Raw genomic sequence first — 15,662 nt, 5'->3', positions numbered from 1 at the left:
ATCACATCAGTACAACAGGCTTGTTAAAAGAAAGTTTACTGCACACAACGGCTGCCACATATTTAATTTATTTATTTACTCAAGCGCCCGAGGGCATAATCAGGTTCATTTGAACAACAGGCTTATTTCCATAGCAATGGAGTATGAAATCTATACAGTAATAAGAACACTGGAATATAGTCAACATTTCAAAACCTTTGGTGATTTTAGGGGATTATTAATCTTCAGAATTTTACAACTCCTCAAAAAGTACCTAGGCTTGAGTTTGTCCACTTAAGAGCACATCCGCAAAACATTTCAGAAACGCGAGATCAAGAAACTAACTGGAAATTAAAATAATAACAGGCCTTATTCATTCCATTTATAAACATTTCGTTTCATATAAACTGCCTATGCCTAACTGTGCGTTCACACCGGACGCGAGCGCGTCAAATTCAAAAAGGGATCATATGTCAAAATCGCGCCTGCCCCGTCTAGTGATACGCTTGACCACTTTGTATCAATTCCCGCGTCATAACAAAAGTTTGAAGCGAAATTTCGTCCGGTGTGAACGCACCATTAAAGGATATGCGTGTGATGTGATAATGAGATAATATTTGCCTCTGCCCTTTTCCAGTGTTGCCAGATTGGAACGGTGATTTCCAGCCCAAAAGCTCACCAAAACCCGCCCACTACAAGAAAAAACCGCCCAAAATTTTACTGCCAAAATAATATGATATAATTTCATTACCATGTCATTCAAGGTTGATAAGCACAATTTGTATCTCCTTAAAACAAATAACAATGATAAAAAAAAATCAAAAAAAAAAAAAATCCAGGAAAACAGATCAAAACGGCAATAATTAAGGAGAATTAGCCAATATGACTAAAATGTCCAGATGGACACTGTCAAAACGGCAATCAAGAAATGAACCGATGACTTTAACCCTCGGAAGTACACATTGCAGAACATAACGCAGAATTTAGCAGTCAAAACTGATTCATCGTTGATTCAAACCTTTTTCAGCAGGTGTCAGGGGCGAGTATAGTGCAGTCTGGACGGTGTAAAGTTGCCGATGTCTGGTACGGTTAGGCTAGTGTGCACATGACCATGGACATAACTGTGCTCTCCTCTCAGAGTTATAGTCACCATCGATATATCCCACCACGTGTACATTTTTAGAGTTGCTCACTATCTCACTCTTTACTGTGTACATACAACTTAGTAGAGGCATTAGCCATCACTTGAATATACAGCTACAACTTATCGCGCTCAATCGCATCTGCCTGCTGATCGCTGATTGGCTAAAAGTGCGTGCTCGTCGGTGATGTCAACACCAATGCCAGCTGACTCTGCATGGGCGTGTGTGTACAGTAATGTCATGATGACTGATTTTATGGACTACATGCACACTTTATTTTAGTTTTTTAACCAATTAGACTTTAAAATGTAGATGTTTGAAAACCGCCGAACTGATACCAAACCAGCCCAAATTTTGTCCACCCGCCCAAACCCTTTTTAACCCGCCCAATCTGGCAACACTGCCCTTTTCTCTTCAGAGAACCTGTTGCTATCCACCGAACCAATGTTGTGGTTCTAACGGCACAGACTTGAATGTCACGGCCGAACACCACTAGGCTTTTTTAGTAATCACACAATAACTTGACAATTTAATTAAAATGTTACATCAATATAGGCCTACATATTCTTTTTACTTTTTTTATGTGAATTTCCTGGTAAAATGAAGGTAAAAAAAATATTATTTTATATTTCATTTTGCCTTTCCACGGACCACCTGCAGTACCCTCACGGACCACTAGTGGTCCGCGGACCACAGTTTGGGAATCGCTGCACTAGATGTCGCCTTAAAGACATTCGTTTCAATGAACTGCCGTAGACAAGGCGACATCTAGTGTATATATCTATGCACCAGTCTGTGTACACGTCACACACCAGGATGCGCGCGCGCTCTCAGATCACTTGGACGTGGCTGTGTATAAGAGGTAAAAACGATATAAATACTGTTCGTTTTCTCACACAAACCGCTCGTTTCGTGTCTTAGGCCATCGATGTGTACTTACGATGGGGAATTGTTTAATTTGGACGATGGGGAATTGTTTTAATTTGGACTGACCATAGACCTGCATTGACCATAGACCTGCATTAAATGACTGACAGACAAGAACGGTTTGACCTAAAAATATCAAAATTGAAACTACTGTGGAAAAAAAGACACCTACATCTTGGATGCCCTTGAGGTAAGCTAAAACATACCAAAATTTAATTTCAAAGTGAACTATCCCTTTAAGTTGAAACAACCTTTTTTTTCTTCTTTTTACAGTGCAAGATGAAAGATTTGACAGATGTCAGAGTCATGAAGATCTTACTAGTAATAATGCCTATCTTAGATGATCTGATCACAAGTTGTCAGCGACAGGTTTTGGATAATGATCACTAAAACTACATTTGTAAAGTAAACAATAATTTGTTCTGGATAACAAATGAAGGTCCATCTACTGGCTTGTCAATTATCCACTATGCTAAAAAAAATGGTTTTAAACTTTGCTGGTTAGGTCATCCAAGAATGTTTATACTAGGTGTAAAGAGTGGCTAGAAAAATATAACAATCATGAAATAAGAGTTACCGTCAGTTTCTGGATTTTCCCAGCAAGGGAGGAGTGCAGGCCTACATGCTGAAACAAAGAGGGTCTGAAACGAATGCGCAGACTCGACTTCTGTCTCTCACAGTGTTTCTGAAGAGAGAAAAAATGAGGAGGACACGTACAGTAAACTGTAAGAACGAAGGAATAAAAATAGGGTAACAGTTATAAATAGTGACATAATGTGTACGTGTTTGTAGAGAGAAAGAAAAATAAATATGAAAAACACACAAAAAAAGTTCCCGTTCTGCTAAAAGCCTCTCATGGTCACAGAAAGACACTCGCAGGCAGAGAGTATTAACTTACGGCATCTTTCTCTGGGTTGCATACTTTGACCCAGAGTATGTGATCTAGCAGCCAATCGATGGGCTTCTCCTTATAAAACATGAAGATAAACTCCACAATCAGATTTAGATCTGGGGCTTGGAACATTTTACCTGAGAGAGAAAAAAAAATTCATTCAAAAATTTGGGACAAACCAAGTTAAGACAAAGGCTGCATTTATTTGATCAAAAAAAATGGTATATGAAATATTATTAGTTTAAAATAACTGTTTTCTGTTTTAATAAATCACGTCACATGATCCTTCAGAAATCATTCTAATATGCTGATTTGATGCTCAAGAAACATTATTATCAGTGTTGAAAACAATTGTGCTGCTTAATGTTTATGTGTGAACCGTGATACTTTTTTTAAGGTTTCTTTGACGAATAGAAAGTTCAAAAGAACAGCATTTATTTGAAATAGAAATCTTTTGTGACAGTAAATGACTTTAATGTCACTTTTGATCAATTTAACACATCCTTGCTGAACAAACTTTTCTGAAAGAAATACATTTTTTACTGACCCAAGTGGATTTACAACCAATGGCAGGAAGTCTTAAAGAGATGGTTCACTCAAACAATAATTCTGTCTTCATTTACTCGCCCTCATGTCATTCCAAACCTGTTCTTTCCTCAGTGGGACACAAAAGGAGGGTAACACTTTAATTTGATGGACCACTTTAGACATTCTACTAACCATAAATACCTTTGCAACTACATGTCAACTACAGTCATTAGAGTAGTAGTAGAATGTCTTATTAATATCTGCTAACACTTTATTTTGATGGTCCGCAAACAGACATTCTATTGACTTGAAGTAACTTCACAACTACATGTCAACTTATAACACCTAACCCAACAGTCTAGTAAAACTCTAATGAGAGTTAGTTGACATGTAGTTGCAAAGTTACTTATAGTTAGTAGAATGTCTAAATTGGACCATCGAAATAAAGAGTAACCAAAAGAAATGTTTTTGAAGAATGTTTATGTAACTCAAATATATATGAAACACTATTATGGTGCTTTCTGAGGCTTGATATCTCCTGGACACTGTGTGCCTCTGTTGTATGGCCAAGAGAAGTGGGATCATTCTTTAAAATCTCTTTCAGTGGTCCACAGAAGAAAGTAAGTCATACAGGTTTGGAACAACATGAGGGTGAATAAATGATGACAATTAAATTGATATCTGAATAGCTGTACATATTAAACAAATAAAGATATTAAAAACATAAAAGTCACACCAATGAAGCCCAGCTGTGAAAACTCAAGGATCATCCAGTCCTCAGTGGCGAGTTGAAGGGCAAAGTTTTTCATGGTTGCAAAATAGTTGGGCTTGGCGACGATGTCATCCTCTAACTGTAAGAACAACAGGAAACAGATATGAATCATACAGCACAGCTCATGAACCACATACATTTACTGCACCTACTAAAAATACACAGTATTAAACTAAAAACCCCAAGAATAAAAAAAGCAATTCTAACATCACACTTCACACACAGACACTCTTGCCACTAATATACGTAAGCACACACAAACACTAAGTTAAAGCATGTCGTCCTATATCCTTGAGTAACTTGAGTTCCCCCCAAAAAACATGAAAGCAATACCTTTCCCCTCTCCTAAGAGAGCACAGCGTGTACTGAGAGCACAAAGACACGAAGACACTGGAGAGATTTATTGAAAATTAAACCAAAAAAATAAATGAAAACATTCAGTACAGTGCAACACACAGACTGACAGAAGCACGTGAGAATGAGGAAGACATGAAAGTTGAAAGACATAAATGAACATGAATACAAAATTATGCTTTTTTTTTTTTTGTCTTGGGAAAAGGTGAAAAAGTTAGGCAAGAAAGACACTTAAAGGTGCAGTAAGTGATTTTTGAAATACGCTGTTGAGAAGTAGATCAGACTGAGCACCAAAACACACTTGTAGCCAATCAGCAGTGAGGGGCGTATACACTCATGATGGAGGAGGAGAGAGAACTCAGAGGTCACCTTTCCGCCGGATAAATATTGATATTTTTCTTAAAAAAAAAAAAAAAAAAAACGCATTGCTTCGCATGAGAAGGCCTTTATAACCCACTGGAGCTGGATTACGTTTTTGATGGATGGGTGCGCTTTTTTGGCCTTTTTTTTATTTTTGTTACCATTTAATCCCATTATAAAGCTTGGAAGAGCGAGGGTATTTTTAATATAACTCTGATTGTGTTTGGAATGAAAGAAGAAAGTCATATACACCGAGGATGGCTTGAGGATGAGTAAGTTATGGGATAATTTTCATTTTTGGGTGAACTAACCCTTTAAGGAGCAGGAAGTCCTGAAAATGGACGCCGAGGTTGCGTTATTGCTTCTCGATACACAAGTTAGTTTCGAGTTTGTTTTGCTGAGGTTTTTCACAGAACTAAGATATGCTGTCTTTACTTGAATATACTCATGAGGCATCTTCACTTGTTTGTTCATAGAATTATTATTAGCCTGGAACGTCTAAGCCTCCACTGCCCGTTTCAAGCATCTGCTCCCAAAGTGTGTCAGAAAAGTGAGATTACATACTCCTAATGTATGGTTTTTCTTTTCTTTTGGTTCCCCTTTTAGTGATCGCTATAACCCTTTCTTGTCTCATTTGTGATATATTACTTACTATTTTGTTATGATCTTTTCTTTTTTTGGGACAGAATTTTGGAATTTCTAACAAACTGCTTTCACTTAGTCATGATATCATCCCCTCGGTTTCACATCCCCACAGCAGATTCCACTATAGTCATTGCCTGAGTTGCATAATGTGTGTGTGAACTGTGAATGTGGGGGCGGAGGAATCAAGATAGGGTTTTCCTTTGGGGTTGGGTTGTGTTTGTTTTTGGAGATTTCAGATATCAACATCATTTACCAGAAAACGCTTACTGCAACTTTAATACGCAAAACAATTCACTACCATTCAAAAGTTTGGGGTTGGTTTTTGAAGAAGTCTCTTATGCTCACCAAGGCTGCATTTATTTGATCAAATATACTGTGAATAATTCTGAAATTTTATTACAATTTAAAATAACTTTATTGTATTTTAATACATTTTTGAAATGTAATTTATTCCTGTGATGGCAAAGCTGAATTTTCAGCATCATTACTCCAATTACTCCAAAAAATAAATATTTTGTATCATACATTTTGGGAAGTTGTGCATAAAATTTTCATGGAAACTGTGATACATTTTTCTCAGGATTCATTGAGCAGAATTTCAAAATAACAGCATTTATTTGAAAAAAACTTCCAAATAAAAGTATTAATTTCTTTCTGTCAAAAAAGTCTCACTGACCCTAAATTTTGAAAGATAGTGAAAATGCAATAAAATACATGAAATGTTTTAGCTTTTTAATCAAGAGCAATTGGAAAAGTAAGAACATATTATAAAATCTCATCATCCTCTATTCACAAGTTTGATACTAACTCCTCGTTAGTATAGTGGACAGTATCTCCGCCAGTCACATGGAAGACCAGGGTTTGATTCTCCAACGTGGCCTATTGGTTAGAGCGTTAGACTTGCAAACTGAAGGTTGTGGGTTCGATTCTCAATACTGCAGAGGACAAATACTGAGGCCTTCATGCCATGTGATATCGCTTATATCCTTAACATAATTTGGGACAACTATGAATATAAAAATGCATTTAATACTCAAAGTCTTGTTGCAGCGCATGAACTGTGCCAGGTGTGGCTTGAGACATAAATAGAATTTATATGATATGCATAATATTCACTGTAACTGATTTGATGAAAAGCACACATTGGTTGCAGAGCACTAACCATGAGGGATTACAGTTTACATCTCGCATGCGAACAAAATTATCAGTTGGCAGAGGCTTCTGCTTGGTCTCTTACATCATGTTACGGTTTTCACGTTTGTTTGTCCTCCAGAGAGAAACAAATAAGAGGTGTCATGTCGAGTGCTAAACCGCTTTAAATCTGCTGCGACCATGTACAGCTGCTCTGACTGTAGCGAATTCTTTCCCCTGATCATATTCCCAGCTGTAAAATCATCATCACTTCACAAAAACTGAAATGTCCAAACCACAAAGTCACGTTCCCATGACAACCGCTACAGAGCCAAAGGATGTCTTTAGGGTAAATCCAGATAAATGAGTTACCACAGCAACCCTTGAGCAAAGAGCTTTTGGTGTATCTGATTCTGATTCTGAACTGAAGAGCTTTCAGTGGGGATCTGGCGCACTAACTAGAAACCTAAACAGAAATATGCATCGCTCGGGAAACTGACTGTAAGAGGAAAATTCAATCAAAAGATACTTCATAAGCATTTTAAGCTAAACACAATGGTCTCAATTGTTCAATTTCACATGTATTTGTGACATGCAGTCACTTAGCCAAGACAATAGAGACGCACAGACTGAGGTATAATTATATTTATATATTTATTTCTAAATAAAATAAAAACATAACACCAATACAAATTTTCTTAAAAGTGAATTTGGGCATTACAAAGTACCATATGAACATATTGATTTTGAGATTGGTTGAAGATTACATTTAACACTGTTATTTAATTATTAGCGTTTTTAAAAATGAACTTAAAAGGTAATCTAAACGTAAAAAAAAAAAGTGGAAACTAACCTGTGCAAATATTAAGTGTTAAATATTCAATATATGTGTCTATATAAACCCATGAGCCAAAACATTATGACCACCTGCCTATTATGCTGTTGGTCCTCCGCTTGCTGCCAAAACCGTGCCGACCGAACAAGGCATGGGCTCTTCAAGATCCCTGAAGGTGTCCTGTGGAATCTGGCACCAATACATTATCAGCAGATCCTTCAAGAGCTGTAGGTTGCGAAGTGGAGCCACCGCGATATGGTGGTATGGATTGAGCTTGTTGGTCCAGCACATCCCATAGATGCTCAATTGAATTGAATTCTGGGGAATTTGGAGGACAGAGCAACACCTTGAACTCTTCATCATGTTCCTCAAATCATTCCTGGATGATGTGTGCAGCGTGGCAGGGGGCTTTATCCTGCTGGAAGAGGACACTTCCACCAGGGAACACACCTGTCATGAAGGAGTGTACCTGGTCTGCAACAATGTTTAGGAAAGTGGCACGTGTCAAACTGACGTCCACATGAATAACCAGACCTGGGGTTTCCCAGCAGAACATTGCAGAGCATCACACTCCCTCCAGCAGCTTGTCAACGTCCCACAGTGGAGCACAAGTACATGGATGTCCACATAATGTAAAAGAAAACAGGACTCATTGGACCAGACGACCTTCTTTCATTGCTCAAAGGTCTATTTCCGATGCTTGCGTTACCATTCTACAATCGAACATGCACTTCCGACAGTCATCAGGTGCACCCTGACCGGTCTGCAGCTACGCAGCCCATACGCAGCAGGGTGCGATGTTGTTACACATTCCTCCCATAACCATCATTAAAATTTTCTGTGACTTATGCCACTATAGCCTTCATTGCCCTTGTGCATCAATGAGCCTTGGACGCACAAAGCCATGTTAGCGATTGTTTGTTGCTCCTCGGACCATGAGCATCCCACAAGGCTTAACTTTTCAGAGATACCTTGACCCAAGTCATCCTGCCATAACAATTATGCCCTTGACAAAGTCTCTCAGGTCTTTACACAATAGAATACAATAACTGATTGTTCAGTAATCATCTAATCTAGAACTAGAACTACTAAGATCTTGGCATGTGTCATTGTTAGGAAATGATCAACATTTTTCCGCTTCACCTGTGAGTGGTCATAATGTTTTGGCTCTTTAGTGTATACACAAACACACACACAAAATTGACAAAATGCTGACACAAATGCTGACAATTAACAGTTTTGATCGTCATACAGGTGATGTAATTGTAGCAGAGACAAATATTTTTAGTATATTTTATATGCAGAAAGATCTATAAGTGCATAGCTTGATTTACCAAACGAGTGTAAACACTAAAGCTTTCAAAACAATGCTCTGTTTCTATTTGCATTCTGACCAGCCTGAGACAACCACACCGACTCAACCAAAGGAGTGAGTTTGGGGCGGGACGATCCGTTTGTCAACCAATAGCAGATAGGGGAGTGTTTGGGGAACCTTTATGACAAGTCATTCTGTTCAGGTACACTTGTGGTGTAGATAGTAAACAATTCACCTTAAAAACTGGTAATTTGATTACCTGGACATAATAGACCCCTTTGTTGACGGCATACATCATTAGAAAGGAATAGTCCAAATTCTGCTTGGTCCTCCATCTACAAAGAAACACAAATATAATACATCATACATATGTTCAAAAAGGGAGATACACAGTGCATGTCCAGTAGCCTGAAAGCCGAGGTTGAACGTGGGAGTTAGCCTGTGGATGAGTCAGCTAACTGACCAGGAGTGAAACTCTAGATGGCAGGTGTACGACGAATGTGACTGACAGTTACAGGAACCAGAAACATACACACTGCAAAAGGTAAATAAGGGCAGTTTGAAGCTACAAACAAAAACACATCACTCACATGTCCTCAATATAACCTTTGTTATTCATTCGTCCTCTGCAGTAAGGGGTTCAGAAAATAGATTAAATAATCAAAAAGAATATTAAATACGATGTGCATCAAAGCAGCTCATTTCCTTTGATCAAACGGACTCAGATAAGTGGATGAGAGGAGAGATTGTGGTATAGTATAAGAACTCAAAATCACACACTTAAATCAGACACACACACACACACACACATCTGGTTCACTATCTTTGTGGGGACTCTCCATAGACTTAATGGTTTTTATATTGTACAAACTGTATATTCTATCTCCTCACACTAACCCTACCCCTAAACCTACCCATCACAGAAAACTTTCTGCATTTTTACATTTCCAAAAAAACTCATTCTGTATGATTTATAAGCTTGTGTACCCATGGGGACCTCGATTTAGGTCCCCACTGTGACACAAGTCCCCATGAGTCTGTGTGCATTCAGGTTGAAGTCCCCACCAGGATAGAAAAACATGTACACACACACACACACACACACACACACACACACACACACACACACACACACACACACACACACACACACTTTAAAGGGTTAGTTCACCAAAAAATGAAAATTCTGTCAGTAATCATTCACCCTCATGTTGTTCCAACCCCGTAAGACTTTCGTTCATCTTGGGAACACAAATGAAGATATTTTTGATTAAATCTGAGAGCTTTCAGTCAATCTATAGGCTTTTATGTTATTGAAACTTGCTGGCCTAGAAAGTTAGTAAAGACATGTTTAAAATAGTTCAAGTGACTACAGTGGCTCAACCATAAGTTTATCAAGCGACGAGAATACTTTTTGTGCGCAAAATAACGACTTTATTCAACCATCTCTTCTCTTCCATGTCATTCTCCTAAGCTGTTGACGTAGTGTAAGAGCGCAGCGCTTCAGGGTTGTACGTCAGAACGTAGGCTCACTATTGGCCGACGCTGGTCATGTGTGTGATGCGTGTGATGCTGGCCAATAGCGAGCCTACGTTCTGACGTACAACCCTGAAGCGCTGCGCTCTTACACTACGTGATCTCACTCAGAGGCCCACACAGAAGAAAATGAATAGTTGAATAAAGTCGTTATTTTTGTTTTGTTTTGCCCACAAAACGTATTCTCGTCACTTGATAAACTTAAGGTTGAGCCACTGTAGTCACTTGGACTATTTTAACGATGTCTTTACTAACTTTTCTGGGATGGCAGATATCGATTAACTAGCAGCCTATGAAGGAGTGATCCAGCTCTCAGATTTCATCAAAAATATCTTAATTTGTTTTCCGAAGATGAACGAAAGTCTTGAACAACATGAGGGTGAGTAATTACTAGGGCTGTCACTTTACGTTCGAAAATCGATTGCACAATCGATTGGACCAACCAACGCAAGTTTCGAAAACGAAAATAGGGAATCGATTTTAACGGTCTTTTCTCGGAGCGCGTCCAGCTCGTCACGATACGCCCGCAGCGAACGCGCGTCACACAGCAACTGCAGGCTCTGACAAACACGCATAACAGCAAATTATCTTTCTGCATAATGCGTCTCTTTTTACTACAAAACTGAATTCTGCCGGTATGCAGACAGTCTCATGCATTCAGATACAAATTCGGGCTACGCGTCTACAATCGCCTACGTAGGCGAAATTTGTTTGACATTTCTAATCGTAAACACAGCCATGTTGAAGAATGAGGTAATGTTTTTCATTTATGCTATGGCGATCCACTCTGCTTATTGTTTTTCGAGAATGTTGCACTCCTGTTTGTCATTGTGTACGAAACTTCACGCCAATAAATCATCAGAAATATTGCAGACTTGTGCGCGTCTCAAGCGCCCTCTTTACGTTCGTCCTAATGCCTGTTCGTTGTCCGTGGATTTGCCCATATTTTGCGTTTAAAATGGAAACGTCTTTAGACATGGAAAATCGATTTTACAATCGATTCAATGAACACTTACGTCTCAAAAATCGAACAGGATTTTTTCACAAAAGTGACAGCCCTAGTAATTACTGACAGAATTTTCATTTATGGGTGAACTAACCCTTTAATATTTTGAGTTTCTGTTGAATAAACTAATCTCTTTGTATCAACACAAATTTTTAGTTTAAATGAACTCAGTTTTAAGGCAACCAGGTTAGGCTACTTTAAAAGGCAGGGTAGGCAACATTTTTTTGTTATGCTTGTTGAAAGTCTCTTCACATCCTGACATCCAGTAGGAAATATCACTTTACATTTCCAAACATTCCTTTTGCCAATAATTGCAATAATCCAGTTAGATTTGTGTATGCACAAGGAGTCTGACAACAGCCGGTATGATCTGATCTCACCATCATCGAGTCTGTATGTGATTACATGAAAAAACTGAGACAGACTAAATTCAGAAGAAACATGGCAATGTCTCCATAACACTTGAAGAAACAGCATTTATTTGAAATAGAAATTCTAAATGTCTTTACTGTCACTTTTAATCAATTTAATGCATCTTTGCTGAATAAAAATACTTTCTTCTTTTTAAATAAAATCTTACCCCAAACTTAAACTGAAGTAACACTGAAACAAGTATTTTCTGTAAAGCTGCTTTGAAACAATATATATTGTAAAAAGCGCTATAAAAAAATAAACTTTTGAAGAGGAAAAAAGAGAAAAAAAAAAATCACATATTGCTTTAATTTTTTACTAATTAATTGCCATTTAGCTAAATAAATAATTGTTTACTTGAAAAACTTGTTTACTTAATTTAGAAATAGTCGAAGGCTACATAGCACTGATTTTATTTAATTTGTTATATTGCCATTTAATTTGAATAAAGCAGTGTTGAATAGCACATTCATTGCTATTGAATATTTCTGTGGCATTTAAATTGGTTTTGAAAATAATAATATTCAGCATTGGCACAGAATATTTTTCAATTGTGACAACACACAGAATCAAAGTTATGAACGAGGGAGCGTGACACCAAGAGATAGAAGAGGCAATGAAAGAAAGAAAGAGATACCCAGAGTGACTGAGATTAAATTGAGACAGCTGTGGATGAAAGATTTAGGAAGAGATGAGAAGAGGAGTCCTTTTAGGATAGAAAAAGAAAGAGAAAGAGAAAGAGAGGAGGAAGGAGGGAGTGAAGGAGTTGATGTCTTTGACCTTGAGCTTTACTCACTTCCTGTCTCACAACAAATCTGCAATGCCTCTCTCTCTCTCTGACATCTCTTCCTCCCTAATCACATTTGTGACAGTAAATCATCTCCGACTCTGGCACTGAAATAGGAGATCCGGTCCAATCAAAACTTTATTTCACCCTCACCACAAAAATTGCCCACAATCTCTACAGTATGCGCGCAGCGATGCCCGATGGGTAGCGCAACATCACAACAGACCACAAACACCTATGCACACCACCAGTCAAACGTTTGACACGCTTGACTGAAATTATGTTTCTCTTGATCTTAGATTTTTATGTAAATGCTTAAAACTATATTTGTCGACAAATACAAATGACATCTTTTTGTAAAGACCAAAGATTGTCCTTTCATCTCAACTCAAGTATTGTGTAGAGACAAAGAGTGATGACTTTGAGGAAGATGAATTATGATAGTTTATATAAAGTAAAGTTTAAAATATGTTTACTATTTTGCTCGCTACACAATTCAAGTTCAGTTATGCATAGGCATGTTTTTGAGGGAGAAAAGAGAACAACATGCATACTACTGTTCAAAAGATTTTTTTTTAAGAAATTAAGGACCAGATTTATTAAACGGGAAAAATTTGCATGAGAGCACAATTCCACAAAAACGCAGATGAGAGTGGAAATTTCTGCTCGTGATCTACTGCAAATTAAAGAACACCAACGCAGCCGGATCATCTCTATAATGACCAACGCAATCTAACAGTTAACATTTGGTTTAAAATGTGCTTTTTTGGGGCGGTAAATAATGGTGCAAATACCAGCAAATTGACAAGCGCAAACCTTAGTAAATCACCCTGCGTGATTCTTTTAAATATTCTCCTCTCATACATGTTGTGTCTGAAAGGGAAACTCCTACAAATGCAAATGCAATAGGGTCAGCTGAAAAAAATAACCCTGTCCATGCCTTTTCAGCGCTAATTCCTCACTGTGTGTCTTTAGTAAATCCTGCCAGTAGTTTTTTAATGCAAAAGAGGGTTTGTGCTGGAGCAAGCTGTTAGTAAATCTGGCCCTAATACTTTTATTTAACAAGGATAAAATTACATTGATAAAATGTGACATTTATTATGTTTTTTGTTGTTGTTTTCAAATAAATGCTGTTCTTTGGAACTTTTTATTCAGATATGATATGATATATGATATATGATATATGATATATGATATGATATGATATGATATGATATGATATGATATGATATGATATGATATGATATGATATGATATGATATGATATGATATGATATGATATGATATGATATGATATGATATGATATGATATGATATGATATGATATGATATGATATGATATGATATGATATGATATGATATGATATGATATGATATGATAGGATAGGATAGGATAGGATAGGATAGGATAGGATAGGATAGGATAGGATAGGATAGGATAGGATAGGATAGGATAGGATAGGATAGGATAGGATAGGATAGGATAGGATAGGATAGGATATGATATGATATGATATGATATGATATGATATGATATGATATGATATGATATGATATGATATGATATGATATGATAGGATATGATATGATAGGATATTATAGGATATTATAGGATAGGATAGGATAGGATAGGATATGATAGGATAGGATACGATACGATACGAATCATATTAGAATGATTTCTGAAGGATCATGTGACACTGAAGACTGGAATAATGATGCTGAAAATTCAGCTTTGCCATCACAGGAATCAATTATACTTAAAAATATATTCAAATAGAAAACAGTTCTTTTCAATTGTAATATTTCACAATATTACTGTTTTTACTGTATTTTTGATCAAATAAATGAGGCCTTGTTGAGACTTCTTTCAAAAACATTTTAAAAATCTCACTGACTCCAAACTTTTGAATGACAGTGTATGTTGCAATTTTCAGGTGTAGGTAGGTAATAAATTTAGATAGATGTATGCAACAAGAGAACTGTTAATTACACAACCAGAAGTATGTACATTCTTTCTAAGTATCTGGCTACTGTAGGGGATAATATTTCCTGAATACTTACTTCACCCTCTCCTTCGAGTCACCAAAGGTCTCTTTCAAGTTGTTGAAGTCTGGATAGTAGCTGGCAGGGGGAGATATGACCTCCAGTAACCCAGAATTCAGTTCTGTGTAGAACCTTATGGACAACGATAGCCGAGAACAACGGTTAGCAAGGTATCTTTAGGTTAAATGTACAATTTAGATCATTGTCACGTAAAACAAAACTTGAGGAATTGGCAAAAGAAAATATCACTTACTCTTTTTCAAGGCCTGCAACCACACTGTTTACATAATCTACGTCCGTCTGTGAGGAAGCAAACAAAGAACTGGTCAGCACACACACACACACACACACACACACACACACACACACACACACACACACACACACACACACACACACACAAGCAAAGGCTCTGCAAAAATACAGGTGGAGTAACAACTGGAAGTAAATACAACGCCAGTGCCTGACAGCCTGGAAAAATACCAGAATTGGAGTGACTGCTCCGGGATGTTTGTTATCTCGGTGAGGAGGATGATTTGTCTTTTCTCACTGATTTTGTTCAGACTACACCACGTGATGAAGTGGGAAGGGATATCCTCTCTCTCACACACACACACACACATGTGCTAGGGTAACACATTTTAGATCCACTGCCACTGGGTGTTTCCTCAGAACCTAAATACCATTGTTCCAGACAAGAGCAGCTGATGACAGATCACGCAAAGAACATCAGCTAGCAGATCTAACCACAGCCCACAGACACTGAGGCGGATACACACCGTACAAGCACTGGAGGAAAAACTGGAGGAAATTAACTGAATTTATTATGCACAGACAGGCAATGCATCGAAACACTGTGCAAGGCTCCATATAACGATTAATCCAATCATTTGTTCTCTTCTACTGGTTGCCTTTTTTCCAATACTGTAGATAGGCAAATGTACATGCCATGTTATGATAACCTTCAAATTTCATACCATGATATACAGTGAGACT

At 37.6% G+C, this 15,662-nt stretch overlaps 1 protein-coding gene across 2 annotated transcripts in view; it reads right to left on the bottom strand.

The window, feature by feature from the left end:
• Positions 1-15,662, bottom strand: part of mgat4a (alpha-1,3-mannosyl-glycoprotein 4-beta-N-acetylglucosaminyltransferase A) — a 64,441-nt gene that overhangs the window by 14,084 nt on the left and 34,695 nt on the right. For both annotated transcript variants that reach the window (XM_081369380.1, XM_081369381.1), the window contains exons 6-11: positions 14,920-14,966; positions 14,685-14,798; positions 9,140-9,215; positions 4,205-4,319; positions 2,947-3,077; positions 2,626-2,733 (exon numbers count right to left, since the gene is read on the bottom strand). In XM_081369380.1, coding sequence (XP_081225506.1) covers positions 2,626-2,733; positions 2,947-3,077; positions 4,205-4,319; positions 9,140-9,215; positions 14,685-14,798; positions 14,920-14,966 — 591 coding nt within the window. The remainder of the gene's footprint in view (positions 1-2,625; positions 2,734-2,946; positions 3,078-4,204; positions 4,320-9,139; positions 9,216-14,684; positions 14,799-14,919; positions 14,967-15,662) is intronic.

Source organism: Scardinius erythrophthalmus (genome assembly GCF_964197995.2).
Source record: "Scardinius erythrophthalmus genome assembly, chromosome: 6".
Classification (NCBI taxonomy): Eukaryota; Metazoa; Chordata; class Actinopteri; order Cypriniformes; family Leuciscidae; genus Scardinius; species Scardinius erythrophthalmus.
This window is presented reverse-complemented; position numbering and strand designations above follow the sequence as displayed.